Genomic DNA, 20,810 nt, shown 5'->3' on the forward strand with positions numbered 1-20,810 from the left:
TTACTTTCGGTTGGGAAGAGAGTGTTCCAGGACATCCACAGTACAATCCTATGCTGAGTTACTCCAGTCTAAACTAATTGAAGCCAATGGTTTCGCACTGGAACAAGTATGCATAGGATTGCAGTGCCAGTGAACTTCGGTGGGGCTCTGAGCATGGCTTTCCCCATCCTTGGTCACTGCACCAAGCTGGCAAGAAATGCAGTAACCAGAGGTCCTCCATTCCACTAGCAGAGATGCTTCATCTGGTAGGGGAGAAACTGCTGGAAAAAAGCATCTGCATAATAGATCTGAGGAATCTACTCTGGGAAGCGCAATTCTTACATGAATTATATAATGTATGGACTTGCTCTTAAGATGCTTGAGAGCTGGTGTGGCATAGTGGTTAGAAGGTCACACTGGCACCTGGGATACCCAGGTTCAAATTTCCACTGTGTATTGGTCACTTGCTGGGTGACCTCATACTCTCAGCCTAACTTAACTGACAGGGTTGTTATGAGGATAAAATGGAGGCTAGGAGGATAAAGTCAGTCACTTTGGATCCCCATTGGGGAAAAAGGTGGAGTGTATGTTTAATAAATAAATTAAATTTCATCCTGATATCGCTGTGACTGGGAAGACCATGATGATCTTTATTATTCTCTGACGGTGATAGGGTGGTATTGTTTTTTGCCTGCTAGCAATCGTTGAAGGTGAATAAGTTGTGCTGTGGTAGTGCTGGACTTTGAAGAACTTTCTGGCAAACGTTTAGCTTTCCCGTATGACTTCTGAGATCTCCCTCCCCCCCTCTGCAGAGCGGAGGGCAGCGGCAAGTGTACGAAGTGTACACTAGATACTTAAATGGAAAACCGTGAACTTGTTCCTACTTTTAACACATTGTATGTTTTAATGTTTTATCTTTAAAGATCCAAGAAAACATCATTGGCCAAAATCTAGGGGAAGTTACTGCCACTTCGTTTTATACAAAGAAAACAAGGATACTATGGATGCCATCAATGTGCTTTCAAAATTTTTAAGGTATTTCTAAAATAAAAAAGATGGTTGATGTACACTGCAATCCTAGGCATAGTTATACCCTTCTAAAGCTGTTGACTGCAGTCAGTGGGGAAGGCTATACTGTGTTTAAGGTGGCACTAAGAGATAATTTGGATCATATTGTAGCATGGCTACTATTACTGGTCATCTTTGAAATGCTTTGGAAACTAAGAGTCTGTAAATTTATTTCTTTTCTTTATTAAAATATTGTATACTTAACTATGCGCTGTGCGATTGTATAAGTGCAGTGGCATAAATCTGTGCATGGTGAAGCAGGGTTGCCGTTCTCAAAACACATGGCTGGCTTCAAGCTATATGGTTTTGGCTCAAGTTAATTCTCCCTTCCCCCCCGGTTTAACTTCATTAATCATCTCAGATAACTTTCAATTGGGTGGGGTGAGAGCAATAGAGGACAAATAAATATACAGGTTTTTTCACCCAGCCTTATTGAATCTTGAGTACTTGGAAGGCAGAGTGTTAACTAAACAGAGAATATGGGATACAGCCCTTCAGGCTGACAGCTAAAAGGACTCTCTAGTTCTGGCTCTGGAGTCCAGCATCCAGACTTTTACCTCCCTGAATTACCTCCATACATTAGAATTTCCCAGAGACGTAGAGCTTTTATTTAAGCCTGTTTTAGTGTTCTGCCATCTGTCTTTCCTGCGTGAACCCCATATTCACAATTGCTCTGTCCCTGTTAGCCTGGTATGAGAAAAACAATCAAACGTGTCCGTTTATGTTGCCCATTTAACAGGGACATTTGGAGTATGTATATCACCCCAATCACATTTCAGATATTTAGGTAGACCCAATGAGTTTTATATTTCTCTCTTTTTTTTTGCTGATTGTTTTAATTAGATTACCTTCAAAGTAGCAAGATTTTGCGCTTTGGCATGCTCATTAAAGAGTATTTTAATGATTTTATTATTGTTTGTTGTTAATTGTATGAATTGCAGTGAACACTTTTATATATCTTATGGGTATCATGCAGGTTTTTTTCCTGATTAGTTGACAGTGGATTGTAATAAATTATGATGAATCTGAGCATGGTTTGCTTATGGCTTACTGGCAACTGTTCAGTTTTATCATTCTTTTTCCAGTAAAATATCTCTTTAAGATGTTCTTCAGTCCCACTGAAAACTTTGCCAGCCATTCCCTTCACATCCTGGTTATTCCAGCATCCTTCCCATATATCTTAAACTTCATTTTCGGTTAGAAAGAGTACATTTGGCTCTAGATCCGTAGGTTGCAGACTGTAGGTTTTAGAACCAAAAGTCTGTTGTATCTTTACAAGAAGTCCTCGGTTACACTACAAGAAATTCTGGCCCTGAATCTGGTGTTTTTTGCACTGTACAGTTTAAATAGATGTTATATTCACCTCTCCCTCTCTGTGTACTGAAAACGTGTATCCTGCCTATTTTAAAAGAAAGCTGCTATTTTATTAGTGCTAAGTTCTTCTTTTTCTTTTTAAAGGGTTAAGCCAAATATATTTTCTTACATGGGGACCAAAGACAAAAGAGCTATAACTGTTCAAGAAATTGCTGTTCTTAGGTAAGTAAAAGCAAGACGTTTCGGGTAACTGAACAAGCTCAAGTATCTGCAAGATCAAATTCTTTATTCCTTTACATGGTATGGTCTTTATTTTACAGTTTATCTGATTATTTGGGAAAAATCCAGTTCCACGCTGGAAAGTAGTGTGTTGAATTCAATAAGTCTTGCACATTAATTTATCCCAAGCTTCCCATAGTTTCCCCTGTGACATAAATCAGGGATTAAGAATCAAAATTCCACTGCTTCAATATCTTCGACTGGGGCCATGAGTTTAAGAGACATCATGAACTGACTTCTGGGTTTCCTGGCTCAAAACACAACTTCCATAATAGCTTCTATTTTGCTAAACCTCTTATGTAGGATTGCTGAGCTACATGCAGGTTATATAGAACAGGTAGACTCAGACACCATACCAAACCTTATGAGTGACAAATCATGGTCTGATGTTATGATTGAGCATATCCGACCTGTCTTGAAGCTCCTTATGGTTTCAGAGCCAGTTTCATGTTTTGTTTTTTTCCTGACCAAGATATAGCCGTGTTTTAAAGGCAGAAAACACACAGAAGTATCATCTACTATAGTTTTCATCTATTGAAAAGGACACAGGTGCATTTAAGTAGTTGCACATATGGAAACAAAGACTGGGAAAGAATCAGTCTGTTATTTCTGTTTTTATTGGGGAAGCCTGGCCATTTAAGCGTAAGCCTCCCACTTGGTGTGCTGATGGTGCCATGCAGATACTTTGCTTTGTAAACCTCAGATGTATTTGCACCCAGGTTCAAAAGTGTGAATCAGTTGTGATATGTGGGAAAGAGAATAATCTGTTTTAGGAGTATTCTCATAATGCACTGTACAAGGCATTTATGCTTAGTATTGAAATACTCTGCATGTAGGCTTTGGGAGCTTTGGGGGCAATGTTCATTGATAATTTTAAATGCAGTCTCATCCAAGTTGAGTGTACAACAAGACTGACATATTTCTCTCCCCTCCCCTATATTTTCTAAGTGAGGAAAAGAGAAAACCTTCTTCCCTTTCATGTAGAGCAAAACTGTTCAGAAGGATATTCTTGTAGAAGGAGCAAAGCTGTGGTGTAAAGGATCAGCTGAGGAAGTGACTTTTATTAATATTCTTCCTACACTGATCGCCTTGTTGCCTTAAGCAGATGTTTGCATGCCTTCTGTTTTTTCTACCTGTTCTATAATCTCAGTCCAGCTGCATGCTTTTGTTTTACTAGAAAGCTTTGCCCTGTGGCACAGAGTGTTAAAGCTCCAGTACTGCAGTCCTAAGCTCTGCTCACGACCTGAGTTCGATCCCCGGCAGTAGCTGGGTTTTCAGGTAGCCAGCTTGAGGTTAACTCAGCCTTCCATCCTTCCGAGGTCGGTAAACTGAGTACCCAGCTTGCTGGGGGGGAAAGTGTAAATGACTGGGGAAGGGAATGGCAAACCACCTCGTAAAAAGTCTGCTGTGAAAATGTTGGGAAAGCAACGTCACCCCAGATTCGGAAACGACTGGTTCTTGCACAGGGGACCTTTCCTTTTCCTTTCCTTTGCTATTAGATTAAAATGTTATCATATATTGTAATCCACTCACTGATTGCCTGTTGTTATCAATAGGGATGGGCACAAACTACAAAAATTTTGTTTGTGGGCAAACCATGAACATAAGAACATAAGAGAAGCCATGTTGGATCAGGCCAATGGCCCATCCAGTCCAACACTCTTTTTCACACAGTGGCCAATATATGTGTGTGTGTGTGTATACATATATATATATATATATATATATACACACACACACACACACACATATACACACACATACATACATATATATATAGAGAGAGAGAGAGAGAGACACACACACACACATACATACTGTGGCTAATAGCCACTGATGGACCTCTGCTCTATATTTTTATCCAATCCCCTCTTAAAGCTGGCTATGCTTGTAGCTGCCACCACCTCCTGTGGCAGTGAATTCCACATGTTAATCACTTTTTGGGTGAAGAAGTACTTCCTTTTATCCTGACTGCTCAGCAATTTCATTGAATGCCCACGACTTGTTGTATTGTGAGAAATACAAGTTCTTGTATTGTATTTCTCCATCCCACGCATAATCATGTCACCCCGCTGTGGACGTTTCTCCAAGCTAAAGAGCCCCAAGCATTTTAACCTTTATTCATAGGGAAAGTGTTCCAAACCTTTAATCATTCTAGTTGCTCTTTTCTGCACTTTTTCCAATGCTATAATATCCTTTTTGAGGTGCGGTGACCAGAATTGCACACAGTATTCCAAATGAGACCGCACCATCAATTTATACAGGGGCATTATGATACTGGCTGATTTGTTTTCAATTCCCTTCCTAATAATTCCCAGCATGGTGCTGGCCTTTTTTATTACAATCGCACACTGTCTTGACATTTTCAGTGAGTTATCTACCACGACCCCAAGATCTCTCTCTTCGTCAGTCTCTGCCAGTTCACAACCCTTCAACTTGTATTTGTAGCTGGAATTCTTGGCCCCAATGTGCATTACTTTACACTTGGCCACACTGAACCTCATCTGCCACGTTGACGCCCACTCACCCAGCCTCAACAGATCCCTTTGGAGTGCCTCACAATCCTCTGTGGTTCTCACCACCCTGAACAATTTAGTGTCATCCGCAAACTTAGCCACTTCACTGCTTACTCCCAACTCAAGATCATTAATGAGCAAGTTAAAGAGCATGGGACCCAGTTCTGAACCCTGTGGCACCCCACTGCTTACCGTCCTCCACTGTGAAGACTGCTCGTTTATACTCACTCTCTGCTTCCTATTAATTAGTCAGTTTTTGATCCACAAAAGGACCTGTCCTTTTACTCCATGACTCTCGCGCTTACTAAGGAGCCTTTGATGAGGAACTTTATCAGAAGCTTTCTAGAATTCAAGGTAAACAACATCTATTGGATCCCCTTTGTCCACATGTTTGTTCACCCCCTCAAAGAACTGTAACAGGTTAGTGAGACAAGATCTTCCCTTACAGAACCCATGCTGAATATTCCTCAATAATTTGTGTTCATCAATGTGCCTACTCATTCTGTCCTTAATAATGCTTTCTACCAACATTCCCAGTATTGAAGTCAGACTGACTGGCCTGTAGTTTCCTGGATCTCCTCTGGAACCCTTTTTAAAGATGGGGGTGACATTTGCTACCTTCCAGTCCTCAGGAACGGAGGCAGATTTCAATGAAAGATTACGTATTTTTGTCAGGAGATCCACAAGTTCAACTTTGAGTTCTTTCAGAACTCTTGGATGTATGCCATCCGGACCTGGTGACTTAGAAGTTTTTAATTCATCAATCAGTTGTAGGACCTCCTCTCTTGTCACCTCAATTTGACTCAGTTCTTTCAACACCCCTTCCAAAATTAGTGGTTCTGGAGCGGGCAACACTTCTCATCTTCCACAGTGAAGACAGAGGCAAAAAACGCATTCAGCTTCTCAGTCATTTCCCTATCCGCCTTCAGTAATCCTTTGACCCCTTGGTCATCTAAGGGCCCCACTGCCTTCCTGGCTGGTTTCCTGCTGCTAATATATTTGAAGAAATTTTCATTGTTGGTCTTTGTTTTTTGCAATATTCTCCTCATAGTCCCTTTTTGCCTGCCTGATCACAGTCTTGCATTTGATTTGCCACATCTTGTGTTCCCTTTTATTAATCTCACTTGGACTAGCTTTCCACCGCTTAAAGGAGTCCTTCTTACCTTTTACAGCTTCCATTACTTTGTTAACCATGCAGGCCTTTTCTTATACCTGTTTGTGCCTTTCCTAATTTGTGGCATATATTTTTTCTGAGCTTCTAGGATTGTAGTTTTAAATAGCCTCCAAGCTTCCCCAAGGGTTTTGACTGTATTTACGTTTCCTTTCAGTTTCCTCTTCACATGCCTCCTCATCTCAAAGAATTTATCCCTTTTAAAGTTAAACGTGGTTGAACTGAACCATGACCCCAGTTTGCTCGTATATGAACTAAACTGAGTTTGTGATGTTCTTGCTCAAAACAGCTGAGTGGCAGGGGCAGCCTGCTCCCACAGCTCAGCTATATAAAGGGGCTTTCTTGGGCCATCATTGCTGCCCAAGAAAGCCTGTTCAAACAGTTGAGCAAACTCCTTCCATGGCTCAACTATTTAAATGGGCTTTTTTTGAAGCCACGCTTGAAGCAATTTGAACTCCGGTTTTCTCTTTTCTCAAGGCCTTTTGCAGGGAGTAGAAAGCAGCGATTTAAATGTCTCCCACTGAGTTCCCTGCCACTTAGCTGTTTTTGTGACGAGTAGAAACCCCTGCTTTCTGTACTTCACAAACTACCAAAAATTGCATCAAAATTTGTGAAACTTCATGGCAGTTCTTAAGCTTGCAAACATTGCTTCACAAACCATGAACTGGTCAAAATTTGTGATGAACTTTAGTTTGTCAGCCAGTTCATGCCCATCCCTAGATACTAATAATCTGAAATGTTTATTTCTTATATTTGTAATCCACTTTGGGTCCCAGTGAGAAAAGTGAACTATAAATGAAGATGATAATAATAATTTATTACTAGTCTCCTTGGCCTTTGCTTTGTTTTCACATTCTCAAAGGATTGATTGGCTGAAAATAAAAAAGACACTGGTTAATTAGCAGCTGTTGATTGATTTTCCAGGGGAAAAAAGCATAAATGAGAGTGTGGTTGGACAGCATATGGTGGGTGCAGGCATCTTCAGACATCCTAACTCTAGCCAGTTGGTTCCCTATGTAATAGCTCAATTTCTTGTAAAATCTCTTCCCCCCTTACAGAATTACAGCACAAAGGCTGGCTCATTTAAATAAATGCCTGATGAATTTCAAGCTTGGAAATTTCAGGTATAAGAACCATCCGCTGAAGTTGGGAGAACTGCAAGGCAACCATTTCACAGTGGTTCTTAGGTAAAAATGCTGTATTCAAAAACTGTCACACTATAAATGCATTGGTACTTATTGTAAGAAAGGTGTTGGCTACTAAAGGCAAGTTAATCCAGCATGAACTGGTGTTCAGTGTGTTTTCTAATACAGTGACAGGAAATAGGTTCTTGTAAGAGAGGGCCAAACTGTTACAGTGAATGATAAACAAAATCAAAATTAAAGTTTCTTTCCTCTTCCTTAGCAAAGTTGTAACTTGGTCTAGCAGCATGAGCCACATTTCTCAAGCGGCCCTTAATATTAGCTATATTCCTGACTTGAATCTACCCCAGTGGGATGGTTTGTCATGTGTGAGCATTATGTGTGCCATCCTTCCCTTGCACACTCTGATTTGGTGAGGTGGCTGGCAATTTTAGTCTGGAGGACAAGTGTAAACCATAGTTCACCAGCTTAAGATGTAATGTCAAAGTATGGCTTGCATTAAAGTGAAGTTGTAAATCAGAGCCTGCAGAGGGAAAGGAATGTGCAAACAATGATAGGCTTGTTCACTGTGGACCGTGGTTCTGCACTGTGCTAGAACTGAGCTGAAGTCTCTAATGCTTGTTAAACTTTGCAATATTCTGGCAAAATCCATTATTTTAATCATTTTTCCTGGATTTTTCCAGCTATGTTATCTAGTTTAGATGAAGACTGTGGTTAGGGCAGAGTTTGGAAACACAGAATTTGGTATACTGAGAATTTCAGGATGGGTTGCTTATAAAGAAAGAATATCTCATCGGGGGAGGGGGGGAGCATAAAATGTGTAGGAAAAATCTAGAGAAATCTCAGATGCCTGAGAAAGATGCCATGGAAATGATGCTGTCTTCTCCAGCAACTGGTCTATCCTCCTATCTCCTTGACACAAGCAAATTTTCCCACTTACCAAAATGCTGACTTGGGAGTTACATAAGTTGGCACTTTGCTTTCTTGAGCTGACAGAGATTGCATTAAGGGGCTCTCTGCAAAACACATCCAACATGGGGCAGGCTCACAACTGGACTCACAGTCAGATGCACATCAGGGGAACTGTCCTTTTAAAAAACCACTTGTTTGCTTGGTGCTGTGGCAGGAGAGGAGATTTGAGTTTCCCTCTCGTCCTGATTTTGCTAGTGAAGGGGCTGCAGCATGGGGAGGAGGTTATTTTCAACCCTTCCTCCTGGCTCTGTGTGCCCTATGCATCTTTTTTTTTTTCATCATGAAGTAAGTGGCATTGATCTGGAACATGGATTACATCCTAGACTGCAAACTGGATATAAACTCTAAGGAACGAAAGCCATGTAATAACATGTTATTGGGACTGAGCAAAACATCACAAGAGTGGACAAACTTTTTATTTCATCAGGCTAGATTTTTTACAAAGGGATAACGGGGTTGGGGAAGACAGAAAAATGCTTTGGGTGATCTTCCAGTTTCTTATCTGCAATCCTGTGTTGTAATTATGGATGGGTTTTGAGCCTTCTAAAATATATGTTTACTTTCCCCTAAAATGTTGTCTTGCCAGAAATATAACTGGAACAGAAGATCAAGTTCAACAAGCCATGCTTTCCCTCCGGGAAATTGGATTCATTAACTACTATGGAATGCAAAGATTTGGAACGACAGCTGTCCCCACATACCAGGTTGGAAGGTGTGCTGCTTTTATTTTGCCTGTGAGATAGATGACTATTCAGAAGCTAATGAATGAGAACTTTGAACCTGAGCAGGATGTGGACAGATCCAAACTCCATAGTGTGAGCACAGAAGAGCCTTTGATAATTTCCCCTTTCCATCTGGAAACCATTGTGTTGTTTCTGCTGCCATTTCTATGGGCCTCTTGCACTGAGAAGTGTCTTTTCAGGAGTCACCAAGGGGTGATGTTGGAAAGGGGAAATGGGAATGACCTATAAGAGGAATTCTGTATATTTCTGTAGGTCCTGTCTAGAACCATAATTATCCTGCTAGATGACCTTGGACAAGCCCCTGGGTTGGATCCCACCTAGATTTTAATAAGTGCAAAGGAAAACATTTTTCACATCTCTCCCCCCCGCCCATTGGTAATTCTAACACCCCCCAATACTGCTTCTGGAGGATGCCGCCCCCCAGGAATAACTGGGAGGGGGAGAATTGGGGGACAACCGTACGAAGGAGGATTGGTAAAAATTGCCTTTCTCCTTTCCCCTGTAGAAGTCAAGGCAAGATCCTTGATAGTAGATAGTAGTAGTAGATAGACTGATACACAGAGCTGGGGAGGAGCCAGTGGTCGTGGTGCATGTTGGCGCCAACGATGTGGGGAAATGCAGTCGTGAGGTCCTGAAGGAAAAATTTAGGCTGCTAGGCGGGAGACTTAAGGCCAGGACCTCCAAGGTAGCCTTCTCAGAAGTGCTACCTGTTCCACATGCAGGGCTGGAGAGACAGGCACAAATTAGAAGTCTCAATGTGTGGATGAGACGATGGTGTAAGGAGGAAGGGTTTAAGTTTGTTAGGCACTGGGATACTTTCTGGAACAAATGGGAGCTGTACAAAAGAGACGGTCTCCACTTGTCCCCAGATGGAACCAGGCTGCTGGCGCTTAAAATCAAAAAGGTGGCAGAGCAGTTTTTAAACTAAATCTTGAGGGAAAGCTGACAGGAGATGAAATGTCTCTGGTTTGGGAGGACTCATCTCAAAGAGATGAAGGGTTAGCTGTTACTTTCCTACCAGGTAATGGATCAGAGTTATCCACTGAGATGGTGACAAACAGAATGGACTGCCTGCCAGAGTCTCGAGGTGGCAGGAGGAAGGTTGCGGGCCTAGCTTGCTTGGGAAATTATAGATGTTTGTACACAAATGCTAGAAATGTTCAAAGTAAAATTGGTGAGTTGGAATGTTTAGTGTTGGGAGAAGACATAGACACTGTGGAAATTTCAGAAACTTGTGGAATGAGGAGAATCAGTGGGACGTGGTGATTCCTGGATATAAGTTTTATCGGAAGGATAGGCAGGGAAGGGTTGGAGGTAGGTGGCTCTGTATGTCAGAGAGGGCATACGGTCCAGTAAGACTGAGGTAAGAGAATTAGATTCCCTTCTGGAAATGCTTTCGGTTGAAATAGAGGACCCAAAAGGAAATTTAACTATGGGAGTTTATCGCCCACCAAATCAAAAGATAGAGGATGATTATAATATGATGGAAGGCTTAAAGATAGTGGCTAGACGTAAAAACTGTGTCATCATAGGTGATTTTAACTACCTGCAGATTGATTGGGTAAAAGGATTACTGAAGGAGGATAGGGAAATGACTGAGAAGCTGAATGCATTTTTTGCCGCTGTCTTCACTGTGGAAGATGAGAAGTGTTTCCTGCTCCAGAACCACTTATTTTGGAAGGGGTGTCGAAAGACCTGAGTCAGATTGAGGTGACAAGAGAGGAGGTCCTACAACTGATTGACAAATTAAAAACTAATAAGTCACCAGGTCCGGATGGCATACATCCAAGAGTTCTGAAGGAACTCAAAGTTGAACTTGTGTATCTCCTGACAAAAATATGTTATCTTTCATTGAAATCTGCCTCCATTCCTGAGGACTGGAAGGTAGCAAATGTCACCCCGCATCTTTAAAAAAGGTTCCAGAGGAGATCCGGGAAACTACAGGCCAGTCAGTCTGACTTCAATACCGGGAAAGTTGGTAGAAAGCATTATCAAGGACAGAATGAGTAGGCACATTGATGAACACGAGTTATTGAGGAAGACTCAGCATGGGTTCTGTAAGGGAAGATCTTGCCTCACTAACCTGTTACATTTCTTTGAGGGGGTGAACAAACATGTGGACAAAGGAGACCGATAGATATTGTTTACCTTGACTTCCAGAAAGCTTTTGATAAAGTTCCTCATCAAAGGCTGCTTAGTAAGCTCGAGAGTCATGGAGTAAAAGGATAGGTCCCCTTGTGGATCAAAAACTGACTAATTAATAGGAAGCAGAGAGTGAGTATAAATGGGCAGTCTTCGCAGTGGAGGACGGTAAGCAGTGGAGTGCTCAGTGAAGTGACCAAGTTTGCAGATGACACTAAATTGTTCAGGGTGGTGAGAACCAGAGAGGATTGTGAGGAACTCCAAAGGGATCTGTTAAGGCTGGGTGAGTGGGCGTCAACGTGGCAGATGAGGTTCAGTGTGGCCAAGTGCAAAGTAATGCACATTGGGGCCAAGAATCCCAGCTACAAATAAAAGTTGATGGGGTGTGAACTGGCAGAGACTGACGAAGAGAGAGATCTTGTGGTTGTGGTAGATAACTCACTGAAAATGTCAAGACTGTGTGCGATTGCAATAAAAAAGGCCAACGCCATGCTGGGTATTATTAGGAAGGGAACTGAAAACAAATCAGCCAGTATCATAATGCCCCTGTATAAATCAATGGTGCGGTCTCATTTGGAATACTGTGTGCAATTCTGGTCACCGCACCTCAAAAAGGATATTATAGCATTGGAAAAAGTGCAGAAAAGGGCAACTAGAATGATTAATGGTTTGGAACACTTTCCCTATGAATAAAGGTTAAAACGCTTGGGGCTCTTTAGCTTGGAGAAACGTCGACTGTGGGGTGACATGATAGAGGTTTACAAGATTATGCATGGGATGGAGAAATACAATACAAGAACTCGTATTTCTCACAATACAAGAACTCATGGGCATTCAATAAAATTGCTGAGTAGTCAGGTTAAAACGGATAAAAAGAGGTACTTCTTCACCCAAAGGGTGATTAACATGTGGAATTCACTGCCACAGGAGGTGGTAGCAGCTATAAGCATAGACAGCTTCAAGAGGGGGTTAGGTAAAAGTATAGAGCAGAGGTCCATCAGTGGCTATTAGCCACAGTGTGTATATATATATATGTATGTATATATCAAATATTTTTGGCCACTGTGTGACACAGAGTGTTGGACTGGATGGGCCATTGGCCTGATCCAACATGGCTTCTCTTATGTTCTTATCCATGCCCCTATTTCTCTGCCTTAAAACTTTGTCTGTAGTAGAAATATAGTTAGGACATTATTATTGAAGAGACTGGATGAAGATAATGAAATACAAAACTTTATACACTAAGAATGGTATATAGAGATTAAAACTTAATTTTATATACATGTGTACCCTTTGGGTAAGCTTTATGTAAAATATTGTGAATGCCTACAGATATTTTTCTTTGACCAAAATTGTAATACATGTTGGTTTCTTTTTAAATTTCAGAGCCATTCTGCAGAATAACTGGAATGAAGTAATGGATTTAATACTAAAGCCACGTCCTGGAGGCAAGCATTAAATCATACACAGATTTCATTGAGTACTATATAGGGAAGCATGAGGTAGCAAGTCAACAGAAGAACTTTAGAGTATATTATAGTTGTGTGCTTGATTTTTGTTTTTGAAATCAGTAATATATGTGATTCCTAACTGATTTCAACATTGTTATCCACAAATAACTTAAAAGGCTTTAATCTCCTAAAGTAGAATAATCATCATAATTGAATGCAACTCTATTAAAATTAAGATGTGCCCTGTCCTAAAGCCTTAAGTAAGGTATGATAGCAAATGGGATGGGAGTTCATGTTAAAAGAGAGAGAATTCAAGTTGCTAAATAGATTTCCTCCCTTGCCCCAGATTCCTGTGTCTGTTCCAGCCAGCTCAGGAAGAAACAGGGAGCTTAAGGACAAATCCACAGGTTTATGGATTATTGCAGGGGTTGGAAACCTCAGACAACCAACCTTCTATGCAATAAATCTGGCACCTGAGTTTATTGTGCAAAGGCATACATCAAAAGAGACTGGCACTGGCATTGATGAAACTAAACTAGACTAAGTGTATTGAAGTTGAAAACACTTTTACCGTGTTTCAAAGGATAAATTCAAGTGTAACAAAGTTCTGAAATGAAGGTTCAGCATATTATGTAATATTGTAATTTTATCATTCTCTTATGTTTGAGTGTTTCTGACGTAATGTTTTAAAGCTACAAACATTTGTACAAGGTAAAAATGTTAAAACTTCAAATTGCATTGCAGCTGAAAAGGGATACTTGGTTAAGTGCCGAGAAGAGTGGGCAAAAACAAAGGACCCAGCTGCTGCCCTCAAAAAACTGCCAGTGAAAAGATGTGTGGAAGGCCAGTTGCTACGGGGACTTTCTAAGTATGGACTGAAGAATATCATCTCTGCCTTTGGCATAGTGAGTGTGGTCTGTGGTGATCATTTGAGATTCACTTCTGACTGTATCTTAGTCAGATTTAGATAACAACAGAAAGCAACCTACTGAAACATCTCGCCATGAGATGTCCATTTTCCCTCTTCTCAATATTTTAAATAAATAACCTTTTAAATAAAGGTTTGAACGTTCTGGTTTGGAAAGCTAAGTGAACTGTTTACGAGAGACATAAACACAAGAGAATCCAAGATTCTGAATGGTGAGAAGAAGTTCTTCTCCGTTTGTGGAGGAAGGTATCCTTGTACAGGTTGTGCCTCCTCCTTGCTTTGTATGCAGGGCACATAAACATTTCTTTTGCAAAGGTTCCCACTATCCTGAGGAGGTGCTCAACTCCCCAGCCCATGTCCTGCCCACTGTGGATGGATGAGCTTCTACAGCTCTGCCATCTCCCCTATTAAAAACTCAGGCAAAAATATCTTTTAACAATCACCAGCCTCTGACTAATGTGCGGTGGCAGCGGAGAAAAAGTATACAAAGCTGTCCTGGATGGAACAATGCCTCAAAGCAGCAGCAGTTTGGCTGCTCCTCCCACTGAGACCCTGGCACTAGCCTCTGCAACAACAGTACCCGTTCTTCAGCTGCTGCTCTCCTCTTTCCTGCCAAAGTACTGACAAGGACAAAGAGCAGACAGACAGCCTGCTCCTGCTCCAAAATACTAGCACTGGATGGACTCTTCAATGGAGCCACCTACAGTTCTTCTGACCACAACAATGGTACCTCTTCTGCTACTGCTTTTCTTTCTCCTGCCAAAACACCAGCAGGGATGGGGAGCGAATAGCAGCTCCCTTCCTTCTGCAACGCACCAGCATGGACAGGCCAGTCAACAGAGATGGCTACAGCTCATCTGACTGGGGTCTTTCACCCCATCGACTACACAAGGCCAGTAGGCCCTAGCAAGTACTAATGGTGAAAGGCCCGGCCATCTCCCTTGGCTGAAGGAAGGGACTCACAAGGCAAAGGGGGTGAGGAGGAGATAACTTTTTCTACCACCAGGAGGGGCTTTCTTTTTTACTCCCTGCCACCATCTTGAACAGGGCTTCACTTATCCAACTCTCTGTCCCTACATTAGGTCTGAGCTTGAAGGATGTTAAGTGTGATCTGAGAAGGAAAAGGCGCGAAGAAAGAACGGGGGGAGAGCAGTGCCACAGATGGGGAGACGGATTCCCCTTCTTCACCTTCCCTTGCCCCCAAAAGGGGGGTATGTCCACAGATACAACCTGTGGACTTGCCTCAGAGGGGCCTGGATCCCAGGAGTACTCACAGGAACAGCCATTTTAGCTTTTCTTCCGGGCCAGCGCTCAGCTCTGCACTTGCCCTCCAGAACTAGATACTGTGCCCCCTTTGGCCATTCTGAGTCACTGTACTCCAACTCTGCTTCAGACTTCATGGCTTCACTTTAGGAAGAGAGGGAGTGGTCAAGGGAATGTGTTACTTCTGGCCCAGCTTTCAGCATCAGGAGGATCTTCTCCTCCTTTCTGGAGAGGCCACTCTGGTCTAAGTCTTTGCAGGAGTAACAGCTTGCCTACCAGCCCCAACTCCTCCTCTTCTACTGCTGCTGTTCTCTCTCCTGCTGAAGGACAGCCAGCCCTTTCCTGCTCCAAAGCACTAGTGGTGAATGGGCCCATCTGTAGAGCTGCCCACAGCTAAGTTCAAGCAGGCACCTTGCATTCCATCAACTCTGAATGGCCAGGATGCTTTGGCAAGTATATGACAGCCCTGTGATTATTCTAGGGTAAGCCTGATTGCCATCTTTTTCGGGTACAGTTCCTCCAAATATGAGGACAGTTCCCTTAAAGAGCCCATGAGGTCCCAGACCTTGCTCCCAGAGTAGGTGCAGCCTCCTCTGGCTGTGCAGAGCATCCACATTCAGGGCAGAAAAACCTCTTTAGGTCCTAGCTTCTGCCTATTCAGGTACCAGGGGGGCTTCATTAAGATCAACAGAGCCTCTTGATTCTCTTGGGATACTGTACCTGATGAAGTTCTGGTGGAGATCAAGGGAAAGAAGAAGCCAGTGCCCTCTTCTTCCAAACAAGATGGGAAGAGATCCAACATATCAGACAAACTTCCTTTCAGCATTTAGAGTATCCTTCCAGCAAAGGGACTCCATACTTCACTAGTCATCCTAGAACAAATCATGATTAATCTCCAAAGACAATTTCTCACCTAAGGGCTCCTTGGTGCACTATACAACTTGGCTGGGTGCATTCTAGTCCTCCTCTATTCCCTGAATAGCAGGTCTGCTTTCTCCCTAGGATCCATCAGGCCAATGCAACATTAACTTAGACTCCAAACCACAAGCTACTTGTGTCAGAACCAAGCCATGGTTTGGGGAATCTTTTTTTATTCCATTCATTTTGCCCAAGAAAAATGGCACTTAGAAACCATTTATAGATCTACAATGTTCTCAGAGAGTAAGAAGTAGGAGATTGGTGTGGAAATCCTCCAGCTCATAGTGGAGATTCTCCTGACAGGGGACTTCTTGGCCTCTTTAGGTTTGCATGTGGTGTGTCCGGAAGGTCTCATGCATCCAAGATCTAGACAGTGTCCTTTTTGCATATTGTCACCAACACCTTTCTTATGAAGCTCCTCTATTCGGGTTCCCCCATTGCCAAGTCTACACCCAGTTGATGGTCTCAGCAGTGGTCATCTCAGGTCATGAAGTACCTTCTTCTAAAAGTAGAAAAGATTTATTGTATATGGCCATTGGCTGACACAATATAAGATTAAACACGATGTCATAAAAAGTAATCAGACAGAAATAAAAACGGTCCAGTAAACAGACCAATGGGTTACATGGGGTATAATGCAACAATTGCAACCTTAAATGCATTGCTAAAATACAAACATTTAGGTTTAAACTGTTAAGATATTATAACACCGTAATGCTGAGACAAAATCTAAATAGTTGAGTTAAAAATGTTGTACATCCAGTTAACCCATTTATGGTAAATATCAATATACTATAAAATTATAGACGTCTTAAATAAGGAGGCGGTTTTGGCTCTGATTTTTCTAGCAGCCAAGCCAAAAAGAGACACTCTATTGGTGACAAATGGATCAGTAGAGGATAACAAAAAGTCCCAACTTATCGGTGTCAGAAGAAAATTTACGCCCTAACAGATTATCAATAAATTTGGCTCTAGCCTCTTTGTACATGGGACAAAATAAAGTATAATGGATTAAATCCTCCAAAACTGTAGCTCCACAGATACAAAAATGCTGAGCTGTTGGGATTTGAAGATATCTTCCCTTAAGAAGAGCCATTGGCATTGACTGGAAACGCAAAGATGTGAATGCCTTCCTGAGAATTTGAAATGAGATGTTCACTAAGTAAGGGGACCTAATGTGGTCTCTTTTAAATAGCTTAAACCAAGGGAAAGATCTAGACTGGGCAATTTTAGAACTATCCAAATGGGCATCACATTCGTAGACCCATTTTCGTAAGTTGGAATTATTAAAGCCCCTAATAGATCATCTGGAATAGAGTACCGAACAAGTATGTTATTATAGCAAGCAGCCCAGGGCGTATCCTTACGTGTCATTAACTGATTACATTGTTTGCTATATATGTTGGTGCTGTTACCTTTATTCCAGAATTTAAGCAAAGCTATATGAACACGAGCTCTGATTGAGGGCAGGCCCAGTTCTGCAGGGGTTCCCTTGAGTTGAGCAAGAAGTCTTCTAATGAACAGATTTTGTATTGTTTCCAGTCTGGAAATAATATGTTCCTTCCATCCCCAGACTTCTATGCCATAAAGGAGGGGGGAAACTGCCTTACTTAAAAATAGTTTTATCGCTGGATCCACAAGACATCCACCCTTGGTATAGTAAAAATCTCAGAATTGCTCCTATAATTTTTATTGTGGAGGATTTGACAATATCGAAATGTGTATTCCAGTTTAAGGTTTCACTAAAAGTCACTCTCAAGTATTTAAAAGAACTGCATTGGTCAGTGGGAATACCATGGATGCTCCAAGAGTATTTTTAGACTGTTTTTTAAACCCCATAGCCTTTGTTTTTGTATAGTTTACATTAAGAGCCTCCTCTTTACAGTATTCACCTAGTTGGGACAGCAGCCTTTTCAGTTCTATCTTAGTAAGAGATATTAGGACCATGTCATCTGTATATAAAAGAATCGAGATTTTCTGATGACCAAGTGTAGGAGCAACAAACTCGGGATCTGACAACCTGTGTACTGTATCATTTAAGTATAGGTTGAAAAGAAGGGGGACAAAGACACATCCCTGCTTTACCCCCCTAAGTATTGGAATTTCATTTGTTAGGGAACCTGAAGTGCCCACCCTGATTTTAACAAAGATGTCTACATGCAGTTCTTGAAGAGGAACAACAAACATTTGTTTGTGCTAGATAACTTCTGCCAAAGGTGGTTTCTAGCTATAGAATCAGATACAGAAGCAAGATCTACAAATGCTACAAAAAGGGCTTTGGTTGGGCCATTAATGCCCGAGAGGGCTAGTTGATAAAGATTTTAACATTGATCAACTGTGCTTTGGCACTTTCTAAAGCCAGCTTGGTTAGGGAGTATCACATGATTAGTGATTTCCCAATCCTCCAATTTATGCAAGAGATATTTACTGTAAAGTTTTGCAGTGATGTTCAACAGACTTACCGGGTGGTGATTTTTTGGGTCTGTTCTGTCACCCTTCTTGTGAATAAGCACAACAATATTCAATTTCCACCCATAGGGAAATCTGCTGGTTTCATTAATCTGGGTAAAAACCTTAGCAACTACTGGTGACCACCAGTCAGGAAAAGATTTAAATAATTCTGGAGGGATAAAATCCTCCCCTGGAGATTTTCCTGAAGCTAAAGAAGTAATAAGGCCTTTGACCTCAGATTCAGTGATTGGAGACCAATAGGTAATGCAGAAAGTTCAGAAGAGGAAATCTGCCTCTGTGATCCATTGATTTGAAGTAGGGGCGAAGATGTACCAAAGATTTTGCTAAAATGGGTATACCAGTCCTTTCCTGAGATTTGAGATTCAAGTTGGAAATGGATTTTGCCAAACCCAAAGGAGACAAGTTCCCAAAACTGCATCTCTCTTTTCTCCGTGACTGCCTGATCTAATTCATGCCGCATGTTTTTTCTGTTTAAGAAGATGTTTATATTTGGATCTAAGAGAGATAAGTTTTGTTACAGATGCTTCATTTTTACGGTGGCAAGTCAGGTGTGTAAAGTTGCTTAGCTCTTTCCTAGCCAATCTACACTCCAGATAAAAACCACCCCCTACTATACGAGTTACTGGTTTTTAAAGGTCTGTTGGTAGAAATCACCGGTTTTAAAGATTTAACAATTGCGTCAAAAAGTTTGATAGTATCCCTACTCGACTGCAGTAGTGCCTGACGTCGGGACCCTGGGGCATCACTTGTCAGTACCTGAGCCAGGTCTGCAAATTGCTGATCTGACCACTTAATTTTCCTAGCCCCGGGAAAGGTACCATCTAGAAGATCAAGAGTAGAACTCATAAATATTGTGCTTGAAATTAAAAATAAGTTTCAAGGGGCAGTGATCACTCTCAACCCTATTACATATTTGAAAGCAGTCCACACGATATAATGGCAATATAATCAATTGCAGGAGAAATGGCAATATAATCAATGGTGCTAGCCCAGTATGGAGACACATAGGTGAAGGTGCCACCGTCGTTATCAAATTTGGTGCCATGCAAAATGCACAAATTATACAGAGACAGCAACTCCAGAAAACGTAAAGCAGATTTGTTAACAACCGTATCATGGGAAGATCGGTCAAGCAAACAGGCTTGTTCTGCAATCAAGGTCTTGACACCAGCTGGAAGACCAGCAGAGCCAGAGCCAATCCTGGCATTAAAATCACCACATAAAACAAGTTGAGCATTAGGAAAACGACCGGTCAGGGTATCAAGAGTATCCAACAAAAGCTCCCCAAAAGTCTTCTTATTCTGTGCTGGTAGCTTAGGGGGGCTATAAACATTTATAAACAAAAGGGAACCTATTTGTTGCCCCTGAATTAAAAGGACCTGGATATATCTTGGACAGTTACTTTCCAGAATTTGTACATCTGCTTTCAAATCAAGCGTAATAAAGGTCACTGGCCTGACCTTTAGAGTGAATTTTAATTGCTGGAATGGGAAAGGCCCGGTATCCCTAGAGAATTGGAGAGCTGGGATCCTTCACCCACATTTCTGTAAGCACAGAATATTAAAATTGCATAGGAAAGTTAAGAAGTCAGGGTCATGGAGTTTATTCCCCCACCCCCCAACATTCCAAGATAAAACATTTGTCAAATGCCTTTATTGATTTTCTCTTTTAGCTCATCCAGGCCACAATGCAGATCACAGGACCTCTGAGACATCCATTCACCTCACAAGTCCTCCGCATCTGTAGGTCCACAGGTCACCACAAAGCCACCCTCGTTCTCAGGCCATCATTCATCTGGGGATGTTGATCATCTCTCCTCAATCCTCTGTCGCCCTCCAAAAAAAGGGTCACTTTTGGCTCAGCAATGGTTCCCCTCTGACACATTATGCCTGAAGATCAGATGTCCCTGGTGCAAGAGCTAGGTCTCATGGTGATGATGACACAGCCCAGTAACTGTGCCATGGTTCCAATTCCACTTGTGTCTCTTTTAATGGCTCTAGTTGCCTTTCCATGGGAAATCCTTCAGGGAACATAAGTTATTCCCAGAGTACACTGCTCCTAAAGTTAGTGGTGCTGGGATTCCCATTTGGTGGGAAGTCCCCTGAACCCTCTCAGAGTGGAAACCACCATGGATGCCAATCGACTCAGTGAATGCTGCCGTCACCTAGGATTTTTTCGCATGGGATTTTTTTGTCAGTTCTTGCCCCATACTTCTTCTTTTTATGACCTGATTTCCATGTGCATTTTTGTGTTTTCAGTTTTCACTTAAGTTTGTTAAATTTTTCCTGTCCCCCCCCCCCCCCAGCTCTTTTGAGACCACTTTTACCCTGATGTTTTTCTGGAACTGATTATGAGTTGGCATTTTCCTACTGAGTAATGTTTGTATTGGTTTTCTTTGTCCCACTGATGAAGAATGCACCCTTTCTTGAAAATCCTACTTACTTAAGCTAAG

The 20,810-nt window shown here is 41.7% G+C and overlaps 1 protein-coding gene across 2 annotated transcripts in view; it reads left to right on the forward strand.

The window, feature by feature from the left end:
* PUS7 (pseudouridine synthase 7) overlaps positions 1-20,810 on the forward strand; it is a 52,560-nt gene that overhangs the window by 16,330 nt on the left and 15,420 nt on the right. For both annotated transcript variants that reach the window (XM_060244713.1, XM_060244714.1), the window contains 6 exons: positions 903-1,014; positions 2,506-2,583; positions 7,386-7,514; positions 9,028-9,153; positions 12,713-12,774; positions 13,522-13,682. In XM_060244713.1, the coding sequence (XP_060100696.1) occupies positions 903-1,014; positions 2,506-2,583; positions 7,386-7,514; positions 9,028-9,153; positions 12,713-12,774; positions 13,522-13,682 (668 nt within the window). The remainder of the gene's footprint in view (positions 1-902; positions 1,015-2,505; positions 2,584-7,385; positions 7,515-9,027; positions 9,154-12,712; positions 12,775-13,521; positions 13,683-20,810) is intronic.

Source organism: Heteronotia binoei, chromosome 8, assembly GCF_032191835.1.
Source record: "Heteronotia binoei isolate CCM8104 ecotype False Entrance Well chromosome 8, APGP_CSIRO_Hbin_v1, whole genome shotgun sequence".
Lineage (NCBI taxonomy): Eukaryota > Metazoa > Chordata > Lepidosauria > Squamata > Gekkonidae > Heteronotia > Heteronotia binoei.